The 24,758-nt window shown below is 37.8% G+C and overlaps 1 protein-coding gene across 3 annotated transcripts in view; it reads left to right on the top strand.

Annotated features, from left to right (window-relative positions):
• LOC113049291 (protein FAM172A) overlaps positions 1–24,758 on the top strand; it is a 160,178-nt gene that overhangs the window by 66,830 nt on the left and 68,590 nt on the right. For all 3 annotated transcript variants that reach the window (XM_026211504.1, XM_026211502.1, XM_026211503.1), the window contains exons 7-8: positions 2,930–3,145; positions 17,879–17,998. In XM_026211504.1, the coding sequence (XP_026067289.1) occupies positions 2,930–3,145; positions 17,879–17,998 (336 nt within the window). The remainder of the gene's footprint in view (positions 1–2,929; positions 3,146–17,878; positions 17,999–24,758) is intronic.

Raw genomic sequence — 24,758 nt, 5'->3', positions numbered from 1 at the left:
AAGGTTTTCATGGTGATGGATCTTTTGTAGTGTTTGTCTGGCAGCGTAGAAATGCTCTCGGTTCTTTAATCTCAAGCTCTATGCGTTCCCTCACCCCATCTTAAACCGGGTTCTTAAAAGGTGAGTTGTTTTGTCATATAATTAAAACAACACTGACACACACAGAGAGAAATAAAACCCGCAGTATTCTCCAGAATGTCACAGCGGTGTCAGTCACGGCTCGGAGAGATCAAGTCATTGTTGTGTTATGTGCAAGAAGTCGGCCGGTTTGAGACAGCCAGACAAAAGAGCACTAAAGAGGCAGTCCAGCGGTGGGTTATGGGGGTCTGAGCTCCAGTGAGGGGCTGTGGTGACCTGCGCTGACCGCTGGCCCAGGGGCCAGACCCTGTCGCCGCTTGCCCCTCGAGGAGGTGCCTGCCAGGGCAGGAGGGCATGGGAAGAGTCTGGGATACGGCAAATGCGTCGTAACAGATAGAGAGAGAGAGAGTGTCTTTCAGATAATAGGACAACATTGCGACGTTTGAATGTGGAATATAAAAAGAGAGAAACCTGGTCATGAGTGCTTTATTTTTGTCAGTAATTACTGGAACCATTAGACTACAAATTATCATGTTGTATTAATATTTTTATATATAAATATCATCATTTTTGATTGTTTGATATGAAATGGTTTTTTTTTAATTGCAATTATGGAGACAATGTTCTTTCACTATAGACATTCCACTTATTTATTATAATAATAATAACATTAACGATCATCATCATCTACTTATTATTAATTATTTTTAATTTAAAAAATATATATATTTTTTAAATAAATTTAACTTGAGTTAGTCAATGTACAGACCCGATTCAAACTTTTAGATGATTGTTTTTTTCCCCTTTCATTATTATTATGAGCTTTATACTTTTGAAAAATGTAAAAAAAAAAAATGTCTAAGCACTTTGATTTGCTTGTCAACTACTATTATTTGAATTTTTGACCACTTTGGTGTAAATTAACCATTTAGATTCCCCAATAACTGTGAAGAATACTGAAATTACAATATGTTGCTTTAAAGGCGTTTTATTGATCTGGTAAATATGATACCAGTTGTATTGCATGAAGTTCAAAACTAAGCCCAGTTTAGTCCATTTATGCAAATGATTCCATAACCCCTGCTTTCAAGACATTATTATAGCAAAACAAAAGATAAGTTTGTTGGTTTTCATCAAACACCTCGGTCATTTATCCAATCCTGCCACCAGTGGGCAGTGACACCGAGCTCCACTCAGCCTCTCTCACCACACAGTTTAACCACAACACCACAGTAACATCACTTATATGACACCAGCCTGCCAGACAGGAACAACTAACTACAAATTTCAACCCCACGTCTGGTCAGTTTAGACGAACTCAGATAAACGCCTCCTCTACTTGTACACACCACAGGCTGTCTGACTGGATTTCAAAGAACGTGACATTTATTTAATCAGAAGCTGACTCAGAGTTCAACAGAAATGGATTACATTTGCTACAGTTTTATAATTTAATGAGCGCATTGATTTTGTGCTAAATGTTTAAGATGCATGCATTTTAAATGAACTGTAAATGAAATTCAGATTTTAAAATGTATTTAAAACTGTAAATGAGCACACTAATCTTGTGTGTTTTTAGTTCGTATTAGTTTTATTAGTAAAATGCTGGTGTGAGCTTATTTGTATTGATTAGACGCGAAAATGCTTGCTCTGCAGTCCATCATGTGAAATAATTGTAATTGTTTGCTATTGACAGACGCTTAATTTTTAATTAGCTGTTTTGAAAATGACACCTTTGTCTCTATGTTGCTTGCAGCTCTGCAAATTGTTTGACGCTTGTATATTGGTGAAAAAAAAAAAAAAATTTGTCATATGTAGAAAGCTTGTTTTATTGCTTCAGAATTGTTGATTAGATAGATACCTTTTAATATGAATGTTTTGTGATTAAATCCTATTTACTTTTTAGAACAGTTTTGGTTTTTAGATCACTGAAATACTTCTACTTTTAAATAATTTAATTGAATTAAAAAAGTTATTTATTTATTTTAAATAGTAATTATTATTTAAATGTAGTTAAAAAAATTTCCCCTTCTTATTGTCACTGAAGCTAGATTTGTAAGCACTGGTCGTATTTTTAGAATACGTAGGGATCAGAATTGACTTTGAGCCTTCTGAGAAAAACTTTGATTTGCTGATTTTCTTCTGCAGGAGTTTGGCTGTGTATTGTGCATTTATTTAGAGCTGGGCAGCAGAATATTATCTGATTGTGCTCCAAAAAGACCACTGAGACACTAATGCCATTAAGCATTAAAGGCTTTAAATGTGTTTCTTTGTTATTGTTATGTGTTGTTTTAATTAATTTGTTTATCATTCTATAATTTTTTTGCTTTTGACCTTGTGTTTTTTGGTTTTATATGATAAAAACTACAGCAAATGTATTTTTTATATTCAATTTTACAGTCATGTTTAATTCTTTTTTGTTGAATTAAAATCAGACATGCATCCAAAATATTATAATTTTGACTTGGAAAAAAATAATAATAATACGTACAGTTTAAAATATAAAAAAACTCATCATGTAAGCCCGAATCTTCCACAATGAATGCGGAATGCTTGATTTCCTAAAAAGCAGTATTTTGCGCTAACCGAAGCTGAAGCTGAATTTGAGCGCACATGAAAGCAACACTGACCTCCGTTCGCATGGAGAGCCGCTCTAATCCCTCTCCCAACAGTTCACTCCTCTACTGCACGCCGCACAATGCTGTGACTCACAGCGCTGGCATACATGACTCTCCCCGGACACCTTGCTTTATTATGAAGGGCCCGTTTGTTTTGGCAACTCAAGTACAATCAGAAAGAGCAGTGGAGCCTGTTTATTTGTTTATTGGTTTGTATGTGTTTTGTCTCTCAGGAGGGCTACGGGGTGATTGTGCTGAACCCCAACGAGAACTCTCTGGAGGTGGAGAAGGTTCCGGATCCAGCCAAGAAACCGTCCCCGGATGCCTCTGATGAGCCGGCTGAAAAGAGAGAGAGGAAGGAAGAGCGGGAGAGCAAGAAAAAGAAGGACTTCTATGAGAAGTATCGCAACCCACAGAAGGAACGAGAGATGGAGCACATCCCGATACGAGTGAGTGGCCGAGGGAGGATGATGGGTAGGAGAGAGAGAAAACAATATGGGGTGAAATCGAGGGTGAGAGGGGGTTTTAGGCAGCTGAGTGAGTGGGCCACACATGTGTGGTCAGGAGGCTGTGGAGAGTTTGGACACCATCCAGATTTTTCATCTCGCTTTCTCTGTTTGTAAAACCCCAGCTTGATAAGCACAGTTTTTATTCCTTGATGCACTCAGCTTGTCCCTTCTTTCTTTCTTTTTTTCTTTCTTAACATTAATTACGGCACAAATATGAACCATTAGGGGGAGGGACATTTTAAAATCTAGAGAACATCTGATTGGACAAAAATCTATGCAGTGCTGTATGAGTCATCAATAAATTTGCTCATTTTTTTTTTTTCAGTAGAGAAACAGTACATTTCAAACGCAAAAATCTGCTAAATATTAATTTGGTTAACCTTTTAAGTCTTGATGAAACATAAGTAGTCGCTTTTTTTAAATCCATGTTTATATAAAGTAGATTTTGAGATGTGTCCGTTGCTCTAAAAAAAAAAGGAGGCTAGGATTTAAGTGGATTTAATGATTGGAAAATCCTGGTATAGGTCAGCAAGTATGTCATTTTCACAGGAAGACATTTTACTTCAAAACGATGAAGTCCTAAAAATGCTTCGATGATTAATTCGCAATAAGATCATTGACATGCATTCAGAAAATAGATGTTTCATGTTGACTTTAAGAGTACAAAGCATACAAATGATCTGAAAGCTAACAGAAATTGAATACGATCTTTAACAGACAGCTTAGATTAGTCAAATTGTATTCATTTATTTTTATTGTTACAATATTTACAGATTATACAATGCACAGTCTCTTAAACGCACATTTTTTTGTGTGCACATTATGCGCACCATGCTCAAATAATGCATTCTAAATAAAATAAAATATGAATAATTTCTAATGCAAAACCATGAGGCAACCGGATGAAACAAGGAAGCATCAATTGGAAATACATAAAATCTGTCTCCAGAAAGTTAGCGCTTTGTCTTATCACCATTTGACGGCCACGTCACATATCGTCACACTCCTTATGCTGTCATTTACCGTCGTTGACTCAGTAGCGGTGTGTGAGCTGTCAACACACTTCTGAGAGTACCTTCACACTCACACACACACACACACACACACACACACACAAAGCACACTGAGGTATAATTATCTGCACTATTAGCATCAAGTCAGCTCTAAACCCCACATACCTCTCACTTCCCCTCTCTTTGTAAACAAATTCTCTTAATTACCCTCTTTTTATCGCCGTAAACTAACTCTGACACCTATCCTTCCTTAATAAATTCTCATTGAGGACAGAATTCTGCGGTGTTGCCCAGATGAAGTTGTTTTTTAACACGCACACGAACGCTCAGTAAGAGAAAAAAAAAATCTATGAAATAGCCATCAGCGAGTGTGAATCTGAGATTTCAACACCTCGTCCGTTTCTGAGGCGTTTCATCAGTGTTGGTGTGGTGAATGGAGGAAGTTGCTCTCCAGGCTGCTGTGTATAATGGAAAAAAACTCACTGTCAATATCCATAAGAGCCTGGCGCTGCTGACATCTTCATGCGCACATACAGCAGTGTGTTTTTATGAGTAAGAGATCGAGAAGGAGTGTGGGTATGTGTCCGAGAAGAGCCGCATCACCCTGAAGAGATGGACGGGAAGAAACCATATTAATGTCTTAATAAATATTTCAGCTGGGATGCATATAATGAGACGACTTAGCATCTCTCGCTCTCCTCCTGTACTTTTCGCACATTGCAAGTCTATTGGTATGAGATTGCCGGATGGCCTTGAAGTATTCTGCACTCTTTCCACTCTTCCGCATTATGCAGCTTCAGACTGGAGCGCGCTGCAGTGGCACAAGGACGTGCGCCGATGACTGTGTGTCTCTGACTTATACTGTATGTGTGCTTGTGAATTCCTGTAGGGAGCATTGCCAAGTGGAAATGCACGCAAAGTGGTAAAGCCGTTTTGTTTTGAACCACTGCAGGAAAATATTAAAGAGATGTTTTCAAGCTTTCGTTTATGTGTGCTGTTGGCTTGTTTAGTTTTTATATAACTACTATCCCGCAGCACATTGTCAGTGGCTGAAATGTAATGATTCAGCACTCTGATTTAATTTTCGTTGTATACTTTGAGATCCTCTATGTTTGTTAATGGTTCATGTGTACTGGTACGTAAGTGATTATAGTTGCATAAAAACATACCGTGGAAAGACTTTCATAACATTGGAAATAGATTCACAGCATTTATCAACATTGCTATTAGTCTTGCAAATATATATTTTTTCCTCCTCCTAGTCCCCTAACCCTAAATGTTAAACTTAGGTAGTCAGAGACCTTTCTAGGCAAAGTGTGATTTAAAAACTCCATGGTGGGCTCTTTAGAAATTGGCTAGCAATCAAACAAACCCCTGAAACCACTCAGAACACATTAGCCACCACATAGCAATGCTCTGGAAGGTGTTTAGCAAAGTAATGGCAAGTTTTCATCAGCAAATTCTACACAAATTTTTGACAGGAAAAAAATAAATAATATAATAAATATTAACAGATCATTGGTTCATTTTAATTTCAGTTATCCAGAAATGTGACTACACTTTTGTCTTAAAACTTCCTAATGACAGCACTAATGACTCACTACAATATTTTTTGGTAACACTTTCCAATAAAGATGCATTAGTGTTAATTAATGCATTAGCATTAACAATAAGCATTACATTTGTTACAGTATTTATTCATCTTTTTTGTTAACACTTGTTAACATTAGATTGATAAATGCTTTAGAAGTGTAATGTAGTTAACTAATGTTAACAAATAGAACCTTATTGAAAAGTGTTAACCCCTTTTTTATTTATATAAAAAAGTAACTTCAAAAATGTCAAGCCAATAATTACTAAAAGAAAAAAAAAGGTTGTTTATTTCTTAGATTTGATTATGTTAATCTTTAGGTAGCCTTTTTTTATTATTATTATTTATTAAATGTTTTTGTGCCCCATGCAACTCACTTAAGTACCTCCTGTTATGAATTACTGATCTATATTCATTGGCGTTCTTTCAGGAAGATACCATGTTCTGACAAACGCGTACAAAGACGTAGGCGTCATTCACACTCATTTACATATTTGTGTACAAAGATGCAGGGATCATACGCACCGATTTACATATTTGATAACCAGCACTGAAGTCCGCCATGACTTCATTTTAGCACACACATTATTTGGTAGTACGTAATATCATTGCATCCAATCAGATTGTACATTTCTGTATATGAGTCTACTCTTTTTTTTCTTTTTATGAATTTGTAACCGCACTGATGTCCAGGTACATTAGCGTGTGTGTGTGTATTTGTGTGTGTTTTCTCCTCCTCTCCACCCATCCTCTCAGCTCCTAGAGTAGGAGGCGGGTCACAGCGAGTCCCATTCTCCCAAAGTTTTTAATCTTTTATAGTGGCATTGTACGTGACTGAACCTCCTCTCCTCCCCTTCTTGACTCCCCGTAGAGCACTAGACCACCTGCACGTCGCTCCAGCCGGGCCCTGCAGCTCTGAGCTTTGGTTTCGTTGAGTTGATTAATACACTTCCTTACCCCCATTAAGGAGCCCTTAACTGCCTTTAGCACTCTTACTTTTTAGCCCCCCTTCGGGCTGCGAGCCCCCATCTCAGCCTAATCTCTCCGCGATCTTACAGATCACAGCCCCAGCGGCCCACGTCTGCTGACGCCGAAGAAGAGGGGTGGACATGAGAACCGGGGGGCCGAAATAGTGGGGGTGGCATACAAAGTTTTTTTGGGAGTTCACTTTACTCTGAATTTGAGGCCTAATCCAGTTACCTATTTTCTGTCAGCCAAGCGGAGGAATAGCAAGAACAAAACCCACATTCAGAGCTTAAGAAGCTTCCAAAGATTTCATTCAGGCCTGAGCGGACCCGGCTTAGGGCCCCAGCCCCAAGGGGAAAAGAGCAAGTGGACAAAAAGCCCAGTGCGCTCAGCCTTTCTCTAAAGCACCACTTATTTTTGTAAATGACTAGAATCCTTCTCCTAACACTTTTTTTTTCTCACATTTCTTATTGTTGCTTTTTTTGTAAAACGGTTCGGGCGCGAGAGAAAGGGAGAGCACTTCGTCAAACATTCAGACGCAGCAGCTTGTGGGAGGTGTTTTTCTTTTCTTTTCTTGCTCTTTCCATCTCTCCGTTTATTCATTTCTTAAGTGCCTGCAGAACTTTAAGTGTCAGATACTTGTGGAGATGGCATGAGTTTATTGAAAGCTCGAGATTGCCATTGCTTTCATACATGTACGCTATGACCTAACAAGAGAAAAATAAAACATCCATTGACACTAGGCCTCTGCTTTACCTTGTTTTGAAACACGCAGGTCTGCCTCTTTTTATATTAGCTGGTAAATAATGCTGAAAAATAAAAGGTTATGTTATGATAGAAATGTCCTTGCTTGATTAAATCTGGCACAATACATTAAGCCTTATTCATGAAACACAAGCAGAACTGTGTAAATCATTCGTGGATCCATTCATGTAACAGTTCTACGTGCACTTTATACAGAACTTTGTTCTGCTCATGTTTTTTGAATAAGGCCCATTGGGTTTCCATGAATTATAGCACACAAGTTTTCTTGCTTGCATATTTTATTTTTCTTCAGAACATTCAAATTTGATTGTTTTTTTTTTCTTTTCTTTTTTTTTCTTTTTTTTTATGTATTTCTTTTTTTTTTTTCTTTTTTTTTAAGGAAGCACATTCCTGAAGTTAGTTATTAGCATATATGGCCAAACTATTTTCATATAACGGTTTACAGCCTGGGTGTAATAATTAATAATGTATTTGTGAATTGCAATTTATTCCTGGGTTAGCAAAGCTGAATTTTCATTTTCATTATTGAATAGAAAGAAATTTCCTTGCTGAATTAAAGTATTAATTACTTTAATAATAATAATGATAATAATAATATAGGCAAAATAACAGTTTTGGATAGAAATATGTGTTCACACATAGTGAATGAGACTTCTTGCATATGATTATGAATGCACACATGTCATGTGGTAAATATAATGTGCTCCAGAATCAGAAGTTGACACGGAGGGGGCACTAGTAGGATTTTAGTGTCGGTTCAATGGGTTATAGCTGTGTTCCTATTTTGTGTACCTCTACTGCGTCCTTTGTCTCCACAGGAACGACATCCATTATTTATCCCTCGTCTTCTCTCTCCTGTTCCCCCGGGGACGAGAGGAATCCGTGTTTTGGAGATGTACTGTTTCCCAATGCCCGGCTCGTACATCCCTAACCTACATGTCTATTAGATATGGCCCAGCCGAGCCGGAGATGTCAAGAGACTTGTATTCTAGCTCGGGTTGTATCAGCCTCAGTCAGTGTTCCCGTAGTTCAGGGACACTTCTGGAGGTCCTCTGTGTGTATGTGAACTTTGGCCTTGAAAACCTTCCGAGTAACCCCTCATTGCCAACACAAGCGTGGCAACCGGACGTGCCTTAATTAAACTTCTGAACTGATGATATGGCCTCAGCAGAGGTCAGAATCACAGGTTATGAGGTTTTCTGCCGTTTCAAGTGTGTGTGGGCACCTGCTGTGTGCGTGAGTGTATTTATTTATTTTGAGCTCCACTAACTTATGAGTTGGGGCATCTGTTAATAAAGTACACAAATGAAAGGCTGAACAAAAGTGCAATATTTTATTATATATATCTATATCTATGTCTAGTGCTATATATATATAGGCAGATTGACCTGCTCTCTAGTTATTTATAAATATTTCGAGAGAGAGGGAGAGTGTGAAGTGACTGTGTGTCTGAGGCAGCTGTCTCCATGTGCCTGTATGTACGTGTTGTCCTGTTATTTTTGCATATGAACTGCTTGTCAACCCTTGCCACCATCTGAGATCTCCTCTCTCTGAAGCTGTGCATTGTAATCGCTCTCGGGGCGAATCCTGCTGTAACTCGGCTCAGATGTCTGCTCCCAATCTTCCCGTTAGGTCAACCAAGAAACACATCCAATCTGCTGTCAGAAGCCAAACCAAGGGCCCTCACAGCAGGCCTTCACCACCAAACGACACACGAACCACTGTCTGTGCCTTCTTCCCCCTAACATCAATTAAAGCAAGGCAGTAATTTAATCTGACAATCACAGGCTTTGAGTGAGACAGGTTGAGATGTCACGGAGATGACCTTTCTGCCTACATGCAGCCAAGAGCTGTCTTTTGCCTAGGCCTTTGTAGTTTCTTAATGAGATATTGATTTGAAACAATGCACTAGCAAATTTTGTCGAGATTAGCTCCATGCTAACAAGGTCACAGCACTGTCACAGTACAGTCTCGTGTTTATCAGCACCATACCTCCACCTCCTTTATTTAAAAGCCCTCTTAGGGGGTCTGTAACCCCCCCCCACATGCCTTTTTCATTTCCTGTTTTCCCTAAGCATGTTGATATTCTGCCCACATCTTCCCCGTTGGCCTCGTTTGTCATCTGCTTTCGGTGAGCTCGCTAGTCGTTAATTACTTGTGATTTTCAAGTCATCTCCTTGGTTCGTGTTCACTCCCCCCTTTTCCCTCCACTAGATATGAGGGCACCTGCCACGGTCACACTCTTTTCTGAAGGAGCACCTTGTCTGGAACTGGCCAGGTGTGGACGGCAAATCTGCAGGAAGTGAGTGCCAGTGTTCATTTTGCCAGCCCGAGGCGTCTAGTGTTCCATGCACGCTAACTGCGCTATCAGGAAGTCCACGCGCCGCCATGAAACCCAGTCTCAGCCTTATCCGAGTATACAAACCCAGCACTCACACTGCCAACTTTCAAATCCCTCAGCATTATCAGCTTTCCCAGACTCCTATTTCTTACTATCAGTCCGCGGTCTCTGTAAACGCCAGCCATGTGGAGCTAGCGACAGGCTAACGGACGTTTGAGGCACTTAATGTGAATCTCGGCAAACACTGGGAAAGTAGGTCCACATTCTAATGGCTCCGGTGATAATACAAAACACGCAATTACCTCCTTGGATTGTTTAACATTTAATCGTTTAACTAAATGAAAATAATCCCATGTCCTGCAGAAAAGCTACTACTGGCCATTGAAATGAGCTGAGAGGATGGTGTTTGCCCAGTGCAGCTACAAAGAGTTGGCTTGTTTGTTCCGATTGAACTTTTTAAAGGTGATACTTAGCAAGCAGAATGTTAGGAAAAAAATATTGAACTGATTAGGACAAGTATTACTTACTGACTAGAGATTAAAAGTAATGTTAATTCGGTACTTTAAATAAAAAAAAAATATCGATAGCAGTACTTTCTGTTGTGCTGACTGTGTGCACAATTAGCATCGTATATAATATTAAAACATCAATGTATGAAACAAAACTAAGTGTGTTTAATTAAAAAAAAAAATAATCAAAGCTAAATTGCACATTAAATTAATTTGGTAATATTTGTACTTGCATTTATAGTGTTGCAATGTTTTGATCATAATTTTAACTTTCTGAATTTTGGTTACTTTTTAAAGCTACATGCACATGTTTGATTTGAAATAATATACACTCAAAAATGTGGGGTAAATTAGAAATTACAATAAAGCCATTAATAATATCACAATATTTCTATTGCAAATAAATGCAATAAACTTTCTATTTTTTGTCAAAGAAACCCGAAAAAAGTATCATGGTTTCCATAAAATTGTTAATAATCATCAAATGTTTTCAGCATTTATGTTTCTTGAGCACAAAATCAGTATATTAAAATAATTTCTGAAGGATCATGTGACACTGAAGGCTTCTTTTTAAAAGAGGATGGAGTAACGCTCATTGTGGATCTAAAATGGAGCTGTGAATTGTCATTGCAGGGCATTTTTTTTCTGATTGCTGACAATGAAGGTGATCGAGAGAAAGATGTGTAGGAAGAATCGGTCATGCTACAAAAAAGGAAGAATTCCATTTTGAAAAGAGAAAACTCAAATAGTGCACTGTTATAACTGATAATGTTAGATGTTGTTGAGGTGAAATTGAGGAAACTGCAGTCCATGTCAATTGAGGTATGTTTACGCTGACAGACATGCATGTGGTCACATAATGTACGTGTGCTGTTGACATGGCATGTTGTTTGACAGGAATCCATTCATTTTTAATGAATCAACAATATAAAGTTGGATTTTGCCTTTGAATAAACAATTATCTAATTATTATTATTTTCGTTTTGTTTTTGTAAGCATTTTCAAGTCAGATGTGAGATTGTCCTGCTGTGAAAGGAAAAAGTAAAATAAAATGAGCAATATGGAGTGAAATATGATAAGAAGCGGAAACCCGAGAAGATTTAGCAAATGGCTTGTTTTGAATGACCTTAAAAAATGTCAGTTTACAGTTTATTGAGTCCTGTAGAGCTGATGTTTCTTGTGTGTGAAAAGTGATATATTAATATTTATTTATTAATTATTACCATTAATCTGGAAGTATAAGGTCAATATAAGCTCTTTGCATTGTGGGATACAATATCCAGAGCATTTTGTTTTCTGTAAGTTGAGGCAAATGCACTGTGGTGATTCATCCAGATATTGTTGGTCTGCATATAGAAAATTGCATACAGTGCTATCTATATACTGTTCAGCAAAGGTATGGTATGTTAGTATGCTGTTCCAAACAGCCAGTGAAGACAGTGAAAATTTATGTGGAGCTACTCCATGTTAATTTTCTTAGTCTTGAACTGTGACACCTCTGCATAACAGAAAAAGAGATTTTTTAGCCTTAAATAAGAATTAAGGCTTACAGTCTTACAGCATGACATGATTTTTATCTTTCTTTGTTTCTTTCAGTGTTTGCATATTTGTGTAATTTTTCTTTCTTTCTTTCTTTCTTTCTTTCTTTCTTTCTTTCTTTCTTTCTTTCTTTCTTTCTTTCTTTCTTTCTTTCTTTCGTTATGCATGCCATTTTTTTTTTTTTTTTTTTTTTTTTTTATTCACACCACAGGGCTATTTAAGTGAATTGTAAAATCTCTAGAATTAAATATAATTAATATTAATAAATTAATTAAATACATAATAATTAATAAATAATGATCATGACAATAATTATGTGAATGTATACATTTTAAAGCATAATTTATTTCTTTTAAATCCTAGCTTAATGTGCAGTCATTAATAACTATGACATGCATAGGTTAACTTTCAGTTTGTCCATGCAATGGGAGACAAAGAGAGCGTTTGAGGAGCTTGTCATTATTTTTGCAATTGTTTTTGGTGATGCTAGCGATTCAGAAAGTTGATGTCTGTACATATTTAAAGCACTGAGACGTGCAACAGGTCTGCACACTCTGGGAGTCTTCCAGGTCTTGCACATGCATGGATGAGATGAAGGCTGACAGCGAGAGAGAGAAAGGGTGAACCTGTCACGAGGAACTGGTCTCTACGGATGTATTGTTTCGCAGGAGCTAATTAACCCTAGGAAATAATTACACAAATATGCAAATGCTGTTTAGATAAGTGTGGGCTCTATCAGAGGAGGTAGTCAATCATAGGGGAAGGGCTGGAGGGAGTCGGTGGTCTGTGTGTACGTATGGACCAGGTGTCAGACTCTGTGCCGGGGTGATAAGGGGAGGGGGATGTTACCTGGTTTTGTGTGGCATCACCCTTGTGCAATAGTGGAGACTGAATTTAATGAAAAACACACACTTATGCACAGACAAAAAAGCATAACGCTCAGTTTGTTTGCTTCGCTATAAAATATCCTTCCAAGATGCAGTCTTGTAATTTCATTTGTAATGTGTAACTTCTGTGTAACTATTCCCAGTGAAACATTTTGTGATCAGCTTACTCGAGGTATGCTGATTCCAAAAAACGGGTCTGGGAGTAAGTTCATTCAACATGGAGTATGTTTCTGCTTAACACACAAGACATTCTCAACAGAACAACGAATAGAAGGGTCACTTTGGAAACGGATGCTAAGAAAAAGCACCCCATGTTTCTTCTTTCTTCTTCTTCTGTTCAAATGCCGTTTTCATACATTGTTCATACCTAACCGGTAGTTATGCAATCATTTTTCTTTTTTATAATCTTTAATCCTTGAGTAAGAATTATATTGTTTGTTTTATGCTAATTATATAATAGGTCATGTCAGATATGTATCTTTATTATAGAAATACATTATAGAAAATGCAGATCCATGATGTGTGAGATAACCCCCGCCCCCAGGTTCTGTTGTTGTTGTTGTTGTTGTCTACATGCAAACCAAAAGCTACCTTCGCTTTTATGCAGTGTGACTTTTAATGTATACTGTACATGTTTAATAGCGCTTACACACACCTTTGCATCTTTTGTGTGTAATGTAAGTGCATAAATTATTGTGTGAGTGAATTATTTAAAATAGTATTTTGCCTATTTTAATAAGTATATAAGGTGCGTCCCAAATCGCGTACTTACAGTATGCACTATTCTATGATGTTTTTTTTTTTTTGTATAAATAGTGCGAGTATTTGTTCACATTGAAAATTCCAAAAAGAAAAAGTGCACTTTAAATACCCAGATGATGCATTTATGACACTTCATGCACAAATAACCTTATATAATTCATACACTACATGGTTGAGCACAGAGTGCATAAGTGCATAGTGTATAGTGCATCATTTGGAACACCACTAATAGACTTGAGGGTGGACTCAGCTTGTACATTGTACATTGAACATTGCACTTTTTTATTTTTTCTGCCCACATGGCATTGGTTACATCTGCAGAATACAAACATTTTTCAGAAAAAGTTCTTATTTTAATAAAAGATTGCAAAAACAAGTGTATATTTTTTATTTAGCACTGTCCTGAGTAAGATATTGTACATAAAAGATATTAACATTTAGTCCACAAGACAACAAAAAAAATGATTAAAAAGATTCAAACGTTCACTGATGCTCCAGAAGGAAACATCATGCATTAAGAGCTTTTGGAAAACTTTTGGAATTTGAAGATAAAGGTAAATTGTACTTAATTTGTGTACCGGGAAACATACAAGTGTCTTCTGTTGCTTACGAAGGGCATAACTAAATGGAAAAAAAAATATATTTCAACAAAATAAGACAAATTTGGCCATCTTCATCGTGTTCAAAAGTTTTCACCCCCCAGCTCTTAATGCATCTTGTTTCCTTCTGGAGCATCAGTGAATGTTTGAATCTTTTTAAATAGTTGTGTTTGAGTCCCTCAAATGTCCTCAGTCTGAAAAGATGCATCTCAAAATCATAAAGTCCCTGCTGGAAAGGGTTCAAATATGCAAAGATGCTGGAAAACTGAAGAATCTGCAGGACAACCATCACAAAATAGAAAGACAGTCAAGGATCATCAGGTGACCACACACAGTACTAAGAACCAAGGGTTCCCAAACTTTTGAGGGGGTTATTTTTAATAATTTCAGCATTTTTTGTTGTCTTGTGGACTAAATGTTAATATCTTTTATGTACAATATCTTACTCAGGACAGTACTAAATAAAAATAACATGCATTTAGTATGATCTCTATTATTTTTTGAAAATTACTCTGAAATTACTCATTGCATTTTCACAGCATTTTCTGCAAAGGGTGCCCAAACTTTCGAGCCCCACTGTGTGTGTATATATATATATATATATATATATATATATATATATATATATATATATATATATATTTATCCTTTATGTGCTAATCAATAGTGTACAATAAGACCAGGGACTTTTTTTTAGTGAGTGGATATAAACAAATTACTGGCCACTACATCTCTTTTTGGCCGTGTGTCCTGGCTTGCGTGTGTGAGCACTGAGAGCTTTATGAATATGAAATGCACTGCGATGATGACTCAGCTTTGGTTCTTCAAAATGCTTTGATGTCTGAGGGTGCGAGAGAAAGACATGCAGACTCGTCCCTGTTTTCACCGCCCTGCACCCACCTCCCAGCCGTCCAAGGAGATCTGGGCTCAGCGCTTTCTGCCAGTTGCATCACGCCGTAACCCCCCTCCCACCAGCCTGTTTATTTACTTTCATATTTGTGTCCCCTCGCCAACACAAGCCATCTCGGTGACAGGAAATCTCTTCCCTCCTGCCAGCTCCTTCAGCTCTAATTCACTTATTATTGTGCTTTTCAAAAAGCTAATCAATGTGGGAGAGCTGATGCAAGATCATGAGAGAGAGGCTAAACTCAGGGCAAGGCTGCAAACTTTCAGGAGCTGATTGCTGCAAGGCCAGCTCTTTATATCATGCAGCTGTAGAGCTGCCGTTTTATGTCACCGACACCCACGTTTATTCACTTGTTGCTAGCGATTTTCCTCTAATTTAGTTGTTATTCTGCATTTAAATGATTGCCGTATTTGCAAACAAACACGCAGATCGATGTTGCATGCGCTAGTGAATGAATGAATGCCCTTTTTCTTCTTTCTCTCTCTCTCGCCTCACATTCGTAAAGCGTTATAACCCCAGGCCAGTGTTAATTACAAGTGTTGTGTTTGTGCCCTGCTTGTGTGACCTTCCCATGTAGGCCGATTATGTGTTTATCGCTCGTATAGAGGCCGTATCGATCAGTCAGCAGGGTACAAATTAAGATTTAAACTTGATGTCACACAATCTATTGAGTTTTGCATTGGAGGCATTTGCAGTATGCAAGATTCATTGATTGAGTAAGATATATTTAACTGTGTGAATGAGTTTATGGGTGCAGTCTTGGGGCTAACATAAAGGTCAAACCTTTGTTATTTTCTAAAAATAAAATGATTTTAAGTTGATCGAATTTTCTATGTTTATATATATATATATATATATATATATATATATATATATATATGTATATATATATCGAAAGGTTGTGAGTTCGAGTCCCGGGCCGGCAGGAATTGTAGGTGGGGGGAGTGCATGTACAGTTCTCTCTCCACCTTCAATACCACGACTTAGGTGTCCTTGAGCAAGGCACCGAACCCCCAACTGCTCCCCAGGCGCCGCAGCATAAATGGCTGCCCACTGCTCCGGGTGTGTGCTCACAGTGTGTGTGTGTGTGTGTGTGTGTGTGTTCACTGCTCTGTGTGTGTGCACTTCGGATGGGTTAAATGCAGAGCACAGATTCTGAGTATGGGTCACCATACTTGGCTGAATGTCACGTCACTTTCACTTTCATATATACAGGTCCTTCTAAAAAAATTAGCATATTGTGATAAAAGTTCATTGTTTTCCATAATGTAATGATAAAAATTAAACTTTCATATATTTTAGATTCATTGCACACCAACTGAAATATTTCAGGCCTTTTATTGTTTTAATACTGATGATTTTGGCATACAGCTCATGAAAACCCAAAATTCCTATCTCAAAAAATTAGCATATTTCATCCGACCAATAAAAGAAAAGTGTTTTTAATACAAAAAAAGTCAACCTTCAAATAATTATGTTCAGTTATGCACTCAATACTTGGTCGGGAATCCTTTTGTAGAAATGACTGCTTCAATGCGGCGTGGCATGGAGGCAATCAGCCTGTGGCACTGCTGAGGTGTTATGGAGGCCCAGGATGCTTCGATAGTGGCCTTAAGCTCATCCACAGTGTTGGGTCTTGCGTCTCTCAACTTTCTCTTCACAATATCCCACAGATTCTCTTTGGGGTTCAGGTCAGGAGAGTTGGCAGGCCAATTGAGCACAGTAATACCATGGTCAGTAAACCATTTACTAGTGGTTTTGGCACTGTGAGCAGGTGCCAGGTCGTGCTGAAAAACGAAATCTTCATCTCCATAAAGCTTTTCAGCAGATGGAAGCATGAAGTGCTCCAAAATCTCCTGATGGCTAGCTGCATTGACCATGCCCTTGATAAAACACAGTGGACCAACACCAGCAGCTGACATGGCACCCCAGACCATCACTGACTGTGGGTACTTGACACTGGACTTCAGGCATTTTGGCATTTCCTTCTCCCAAGTCTTCCTCCAGACTCTGGCACCTTGATTTCCGAATGACATGCAAAATTTGCTTTCATCCGAAAAAAGTACTTTGGACCACTGAGCAACAGTCCAGTGCTGCTTCTCTGTAGCCCATTTCCTGCACACGCCTGTGCACGGTGGCTCTGGATGTTTCTACTCCAGACTCAGTCCACTGCTTCCGCAGGTCTCCCAAGGTCTGGAATCGGTCCTTCTCCACAATCTTCCTCAGGGTCCGGTCACCTCTTCTCGTTGTGAAGCGTTTTTTGCCACACTTTTTCCTTCCCACAGACTTCCCACTGAGGTGCCTTGATACAGCACTCTGGGAACAGCCATTATTATGTAATGAATCGGTCCTCATTATTTCACAGTGATATTTTTGAACCCTAAATAGATGTGTAAATGTGTATGGTCATGTGTTAATGTATCAGTCAGATCATGTCAGAAAGCTTCAGGAGTTTGTGTAATGCATTTTTGCTAATTAGTTCTGGAGAAGTGGTTTTCATTTTGAAAGGTGCTGTTTTTTTATGGTATGAACAACTAGTGTTCGTATAGAGTGTATATATGTTTATATATATATATATATATATATATATATATATATATATATATATATATATATATATATATATATATATATATATATATAAACTTTTATTTTTTATTTTAACTTATTTATTGATTTCACTCCCTTGCAGCCCCCCACCTTGAAAACCCTTGTTTTAAAATTCCAAGGAAATATTGGTATTTCTCATTATGCGACCCCTTTAACTTCAGTTATTCCCATTTTCTCTTTACAGGAAAACAGCACTCCTGAGGATCACACACTCTATGTGTGGGACCACTTCATCTCTAAATCACTTGCAAAAAACGTCTTCATCGTGGCGCACAGCTATGGCGGCTTGTCATTTGTGAATTTGGTGAGTATTTGTTAGAGGTTATTATTATGAAAAGCCCTCCCCCTCCACTCCCTCATCACACGCACAGTTGTCTTCTCCGTTGGGAAAAGCAGCAGAAGAGAGAGCAAAATGATTAAAAATAAATAATACTTCGTTTCTTTGAGAAAGTGCTGCTTTTGTAAACAATCCAGTTCATCCTTGTCTTAAGGCACTATCCACTTTGTTGAGCAGGAGGGAGGGATGAAGAAAGAATGAGAAACTGCAAAGAGAGCTACAGCTCTGTTAAAGCATGTAGACAAGTTTGCGTAACATCAGACCCTGAGAGAAAAGAGAAAGAAGTCATAGTCTCTCATTTGGTCTAAATGGGGTTAATGCACTCTAAAAAGAGAATCTGCTCCTCATTTTTTGAAATTAATAAATTTGTGCAATTATTCGGAAACTAGATAACATAATGTTCTTGGCAGCTAATGCCTCATTATATTCCACAGATTAAGATCATTATCTTTTGTTTTTCGTGGACAAATTCAGTCATACTTGTTTCGAATGACACAAAGAGAAAATGATGACCACATTTTTTTGATGAACTAACCTTTTGCCTGAACCTCGTGAATGGTTTTCAGCTACGTACCGTGTGTTACATCACCTCTGGGGTCGAAGGTCAGGTAGCTTGTCCTAATCTCTAGTCTAGGTGTGTGCATTGTAAGGACAAGTTCTCCAGGAGCACACTGGCTAACCTTTGACCTAACATAAACACACGCTTTCTTCTTTCTTACACACACACACACACACACACACTCCTACATCTACCTGGGAACACTTTTCATGAACCCGTTCCACTTTTCTTTTAAAGTAAGAAAAGGGAGGCTGGAGCTGATGGCCACGATTTAGCATTCCTCTGATAATTCCAGGAATATGTGTTTTTATCTGAGGCAGGAGTCTCTGAGTTTCGTAATTTGAATATAACTGTTAAATATTTATGTGGTGTTGTGGCTGTGACAGTCCCGCGCTGGTGGAAGCATGGCGGTCTTCCTCCAGAGATCTGTTTAGCCACCTTTCTCTGATGCTCTCCTGTATTTTCCCCCTTTTCACACACACACACACACACAGACATATAGACGGAATGCTCACTTATACACACAGTATCATATGCAAACCATGCTTATGCCTTTCATTGGTTTGGTAATCTTTGGTATGGATTGGCAGGTATATTCTGATGAATTGGATGGCTGGAGGATTGAATTTAGTCATGAAACACAGATTATCTGTATAGATCTCATGAATAATGTTGTATAACATCTCAAGTCAAAATGTATTAATAATTTCAGCTGTTTGCCGTACAATTTTTTAAATATATATATAGTTTTGTAAATGCACTGGTAACTCCTCAAGTGAAACTTTAATAAAATGAGTATTTTAACATTTTATGCTGACTAACAAGAGCTCAAATCATCTGTATATTTCATTGACCGTATCCCAATCTAATGAGAGGGCTGGTTAAAGCAGATTGCCTGAAAACAGGCCGTCTGTGGCTTAATTACTGCTCCCTTTAACTCCTAACAAACATGTTTCTGATCAGGCACATCAAACACAGGCCGATTAATGTCTCCAGCATGTTGCCTCTCTTTCCCTCTCTTTCTTTTCATTGAAATTTGATTTCTTTTCGAAGGCAGTATATTGTAATTATAGAGACATCAAAGTGTGCCTTTAAGTAAGAGTGGTGCGTCAGGGTTGGATAGCTTATTGTCAGGACTCACTCCTCCATCTCTGTGTGCCTGATTCAACGGTCTCTGTTTCTTGTCATATCTGTGCCATGAATTCTGTTCTCTCTTCACTCTCTGACACTCTGTTTTTCCTTCTTTTGGCTACGTTTGAATTGCTGTTGCTTCGTAGTATGTACTGAATTTGAACTTATCAACCATTAATGTGTAGTATGAACACACAACGATATATACTACATTCACCATGTTGACATTGTCCTGGGACTCGTATTCATTGATCTATAATTAGTAATGGAAATCAAAAAGAGAGTTAAATTATTCTGGTTCGTATTCCTCTTAATCATTCTGGTTGCTTAAAGATTTCTGGTTGTTCTTTGTATTATGTATCTTTAACCACGTTATCATAAACAGTTAGTATTTTAACTGATTTAAGTCTCACAAGCTGTAACCTGAGCGTGCTTGATTCATTAAAAACCTGACTCTTTAGAATTATATGTTTGGAAATTGGACTACACTAGTTGTGGAGTGTACATTTAATTTATTAAAAAGATTTGACTAATGTAGAATCATTTGTTTGGGAATCGTACTATAGTAATTGTGTGTTTGACTTATTTAAAAGATTTGACTCATTCATTTACTCGAGAATATTACTACACTAGTTGTGCAGTATGCATTTGATTTATTTATAAGATTTGACTCATTACAATAATTTGTTCAGGAATCATATAGTTGTGCAATGTGCGTTTGACTTAAAAAAATTGACTCATTAGAATCATTTGTTCGGGTGTGTGTTTGATTCATTAAGATCTGACTCATTTGAATAATTTGTTTTGAAATCTTGCGAAATTAGTTGTACTTCACATGATTGATTCCGCAGACCAATTAGTATCGTTTACATGGGAATCGGACAACACTAGTTAGTGCAGTATGTTTGATTCACTAGAAAGAACTGGCTCTTAAGAGTCATTTGTTCGGTAATCAGACTACACTGATTGGGCTGTCTGTTTCACAATGTAGATTTGGTAGCATTGTTGTGGTGCATTTAATAAATAGGCATGCTAATAAAATGTGGTGTTTCATCCACATCAGCAGAAGAATGCTCTTTCCAAAACTGTTTTACCCCCTCCTTTTTTTCCCAAATCTGTTGACTCATTACAATCATGGGATAGCAAAATGTAGACTTCAGAATCCTTAGGCCATTTCTGTTTAATTCTGTGGTACCATATTGACTTGCCACTTGATGTCCAGTGTAAAATTTGGGTCCTGAAGCAAATCCAGTTGTGATGCAATCCCCTTCATCTCCCCTGATCATACCTGTCCCATATCCTTCTCCTTCTCCATCTGATCTGGTTTGATTGCTGCAGCAGTTGCTTTCATCTATGAGTCTAGCTGGAGGCCTGTCGGAGCAGCCGTCAGGGCAGAGCTCAGCTCCGCGTAACCTTCCTGACTCTCTGCCAGAGAAAAGAGCAGCCGGATTGGAGAAGATGGGGCACATTATGTAATGAGTTATGCAATCATACATCTGCTTCCCAGTGCACCAGTGTGTGGGTGCCCACAGCTTAGATGAAATAAATGGATCAAATGTATGTGTCATTGGGTGTCGTTGTGCACTCACAGGTTTAGGTAAAAACTTCAAACCTCTGTGTTTGTGTGTGTATCAGGATATAAAACCCTTCAATTGCAATTTACAAGTAATGAGGTATTCAAGGTTTTTATATTGTAAACATAATTTTTGGTCCTTGACGGAGAAGCATCAGAGCTCAGTTTCTCGAAAACCACTTGACTCTGAGGTGCTGCAGTCTAGACACCAAGGGTTTGGCTTTTCTTCTTTACCTGAATTATGAATCTTGGCCTGTAGCACTATGGTCAACTGATCTCCAGAATACAAGATTTTGTTCAAGTTTCTTGAGCCGTTATGCTGTTTATATATATATATATATTACAGACTTTGATTCCTTCCAGTCGGAGGATATCAAACATGCTTGATATTTTCAGACTATTTTAAAGCACATATTGTTTTCATAATGTCTCATGTCTCCTAGCAAAAGGTGCTCCTTTCTGCGTGATTTTGTTGTTATCAGATTGACTTTAAAGTCTGGTATTGAATGATCCTCAGTCGTTTAGTGAATGATGACCAGTTAGTCAGTAAATATATGATGCCTAGCGTTTTAAAATCTGTGTATTACAGTCTTAAACATAACTCTGCTGATTGTAAAAACTTCTGCTTGGAAAAGTAGGTCTGATATCTTGCCAATTCACTGGCTGCGTGCGGACTGATATGAAATATGAAAAATTCACAACAGCAGAGATTTCTTTCTTATTAATAATTTAGAAAACAGTCATGATGCTTAATATTTTTATGTAAACTGATTTTTTTTTTCAAGATTATTTGATGAATAATTAAAACATAAATCCTTTGTAACATTATAAATGGCTTCACTGTCACTTTTAATCAATGCTTTGAATCAATGATCCTTGCTAAGTACAAGTATTAATTTCTTTCAGAAAAAATGCAAGTTTAAGTATGTTATCCATACATGCAGATGGATTCAATTATTTAATTGTGATGAATATGATTATATTGACTAGTCCTAGAGTTTTTCTGTAAACTGACTGACAACACTTGCCATCGCTTGAAGCTCAGACTTGTTGATATTTGTTTGAGCGCTGATGATCAGGTCTGACCGGGTGAGATGGTGACCTGGGTTCAAGTCCTGACCTTCTTTGGACCTCAGCATTTTTGGAAAATTCCCCTGATTAACAGCAGACAGTCATCCCAGACCTTGTGTTTGGATCGTTTCTGTAGCTTGAAAAGAGATCCTGACAATCAACATTGTAAAAGATTTCCCCTACTGTGGATTGCCTTTTTCCTTTTTACCTCCTCCCAGGCATTGTTTTCTTTATCTGCCTGTTTGAGCCATTTTCTGTTATTTATTTATTTATTAATTTATTTGATTTATGACAAGCCGCTTCAAACCCAATTTTTCCCTCCTGGACTTCTGTTGGGAGGGATTCACCAGAGAGAGAGCTTTGACTACAGCTCGACAGTGGCTTATTTATGTGTTTCCGGCTCATTTTGTCATTAATTTCTGTTTGTTTTTCGAAGATGACGAGCAATCTAGCATGCACAGATTGTTGTTGGAGAATGGAAGCCCGTCTGCATGCGGCTTTTAATTGATATCAATTTGCCGTCCAGGTGTGTTACGCTGAAACAGGGTCACAGAGGGGGTGGAGTTCTGTGTGTGCTAAGAATAATTAGCTTTCCATCTCACTGTCTACATACACAGCAGATCTGTTTCATACTACTTTTGGATATAAATACTGCAGAACGGTACATAAATGTGGAACAATTTACTTACTTTGAGTTGGTTTTCTTCTATAAATTTTTAGAAACAATACTTTTGTTGCTGACTAAAAACTAGTTTATAATATGCTTAAGACTATATTATTCGTAATAATGTAAATAATAGTAATAATATTAGCAGTTTAATGTAGAACATGTATTTAATAGAACATTACAATCACTGTGTGATTATTTTGCACTGTTCATGCAAAGTTGCTTATTTGTACAGTCAAGTCGTAGTTATGTGAATCTTAAGTGTGGGTGTTTGTGTTTATCATGAAGAAGTGTGTGTCAGCTGTTTTGGGTTAAATGAGTTTTGACGCTGCTCAGTAAATGTCGTTAGACATTTTTATGAGTATGTCTGTTCATTACAGATCCACCTCAAGAGAACATTATATTAGGCATATGGCACCTTGAAAATAGTAGCTGTGTTTTATTGACTATATAAAGACAGTATAGACACACTATTTGTTAAATATTACAAAGACGAACAGATCTCCAGGCAAGATCTTCTGTCTTATGAACAATTTTTTTCACACACAGCTACTTCAATATTTCAGGAATTCATGTCAAATCCACAGAAAATGCACATCAATGGAGTTTATTCATGTTGTGTCATTTGACAATTGTGTTATGGTGTCACTCTTTTGTATTTAGCACAATCACATTTGTTATTGTCACTTCTGTGTGTTGTTCTTTGATTTAAGTTTGCCAGTGTGTTGTGTCTTAATTCTGTTTTGTTGTGGTCTAAATTTGCTTTGTGTATACAGTCTATTATTTGAGTCTCTGTAGCATAATTCTGCAATGTTGTGGCTTATTCTCATTGTTTTATGTTGTATGTCTGCTGTGTTGTCTAAACTATATTGTTTTGTCTGTTATTTGTGTCTATTATGGCTCTTTTTTTTTGTATTGCCGCGTATTGTGCTGTGGATTAATCTACTTATTTCTGTTGCATTTTAAAACGGTTTTATTTTCAACTTTAGTAATGTTGTGGATCCCTGCGCCGCCGCAGTTCTGTGAGGTCAACCTTATGCATTTAACTCAGACACTCTCTCCGTCTGTCTCTCTCCCTCCCTCTCTCCCTCCCTCCCTCCCTCTCCCTCTCTCATATTTTCCTCCCCCACTTCATCTTTTCTCTGTCACAAGCTTAATTAGCCACTGCTTGTTAACAGGCTCTGAGAGTTTAGCGCATAAACATGGATGGAGGGAAATTCACGCCGAAACAAGCGCACGATAAGAGAAATCACCCCGCTCCACTATTTCTATAAATAAACTAAAAATCAGCAAACGCCTTTTGTGGAGTGGCCTATCTTCACACCGACGATAAGACACGCTCGAGGAATGTGTGCGTCTGTGTGTCCAGAATACACTTTGAAGTGAGACGAGACTTTGATTTGATGTGTAACTCCGAGATTGCGGCGTGCGCGCCAGTGTTTATGCGTCTGCGCTGACATAGACGTGTTTGTTATGCCTGCTTATTGTCTGTCATCTTCTGTGTGGTTCATCTGGACGAAATCATTTGCATGTGAATGTATATCACTATGAGTACCGCCTAATAGAATATGCAATTATGTATTACAATAAGCCATTGAACATCCGTGATGAGCCCTGTCATGGTTTGACAGACATATTTCAGACGTCTGTTTGACACTTCATTTCGTCCCATGTTAATGTAGAATAGCCTTTATATAGTTGTTTTAGCATTCTGTTGTGTTTAGCA

The sequence above is a fragment of the Carassius auratus genome, chromosome 30 (genome assembly GCF_003368295.1).
Source record: "Carassius auratus strain Wakin chromosome 30, ASM336829v1, whole genome shotgun sequence".
In the NCBI taxonomy this organism is placed as follows: Eukaryota; Metazoa; Chordata; class Actinopteri; order Cypriniformes; family Cyprinidae; genus Carassius; species Carassius auratus.
The sequence above is the reverse complement of the archived record's forward strand: the minus strand, read 5'-3'. Positions and strand labels throughout refer to the sequence as shown.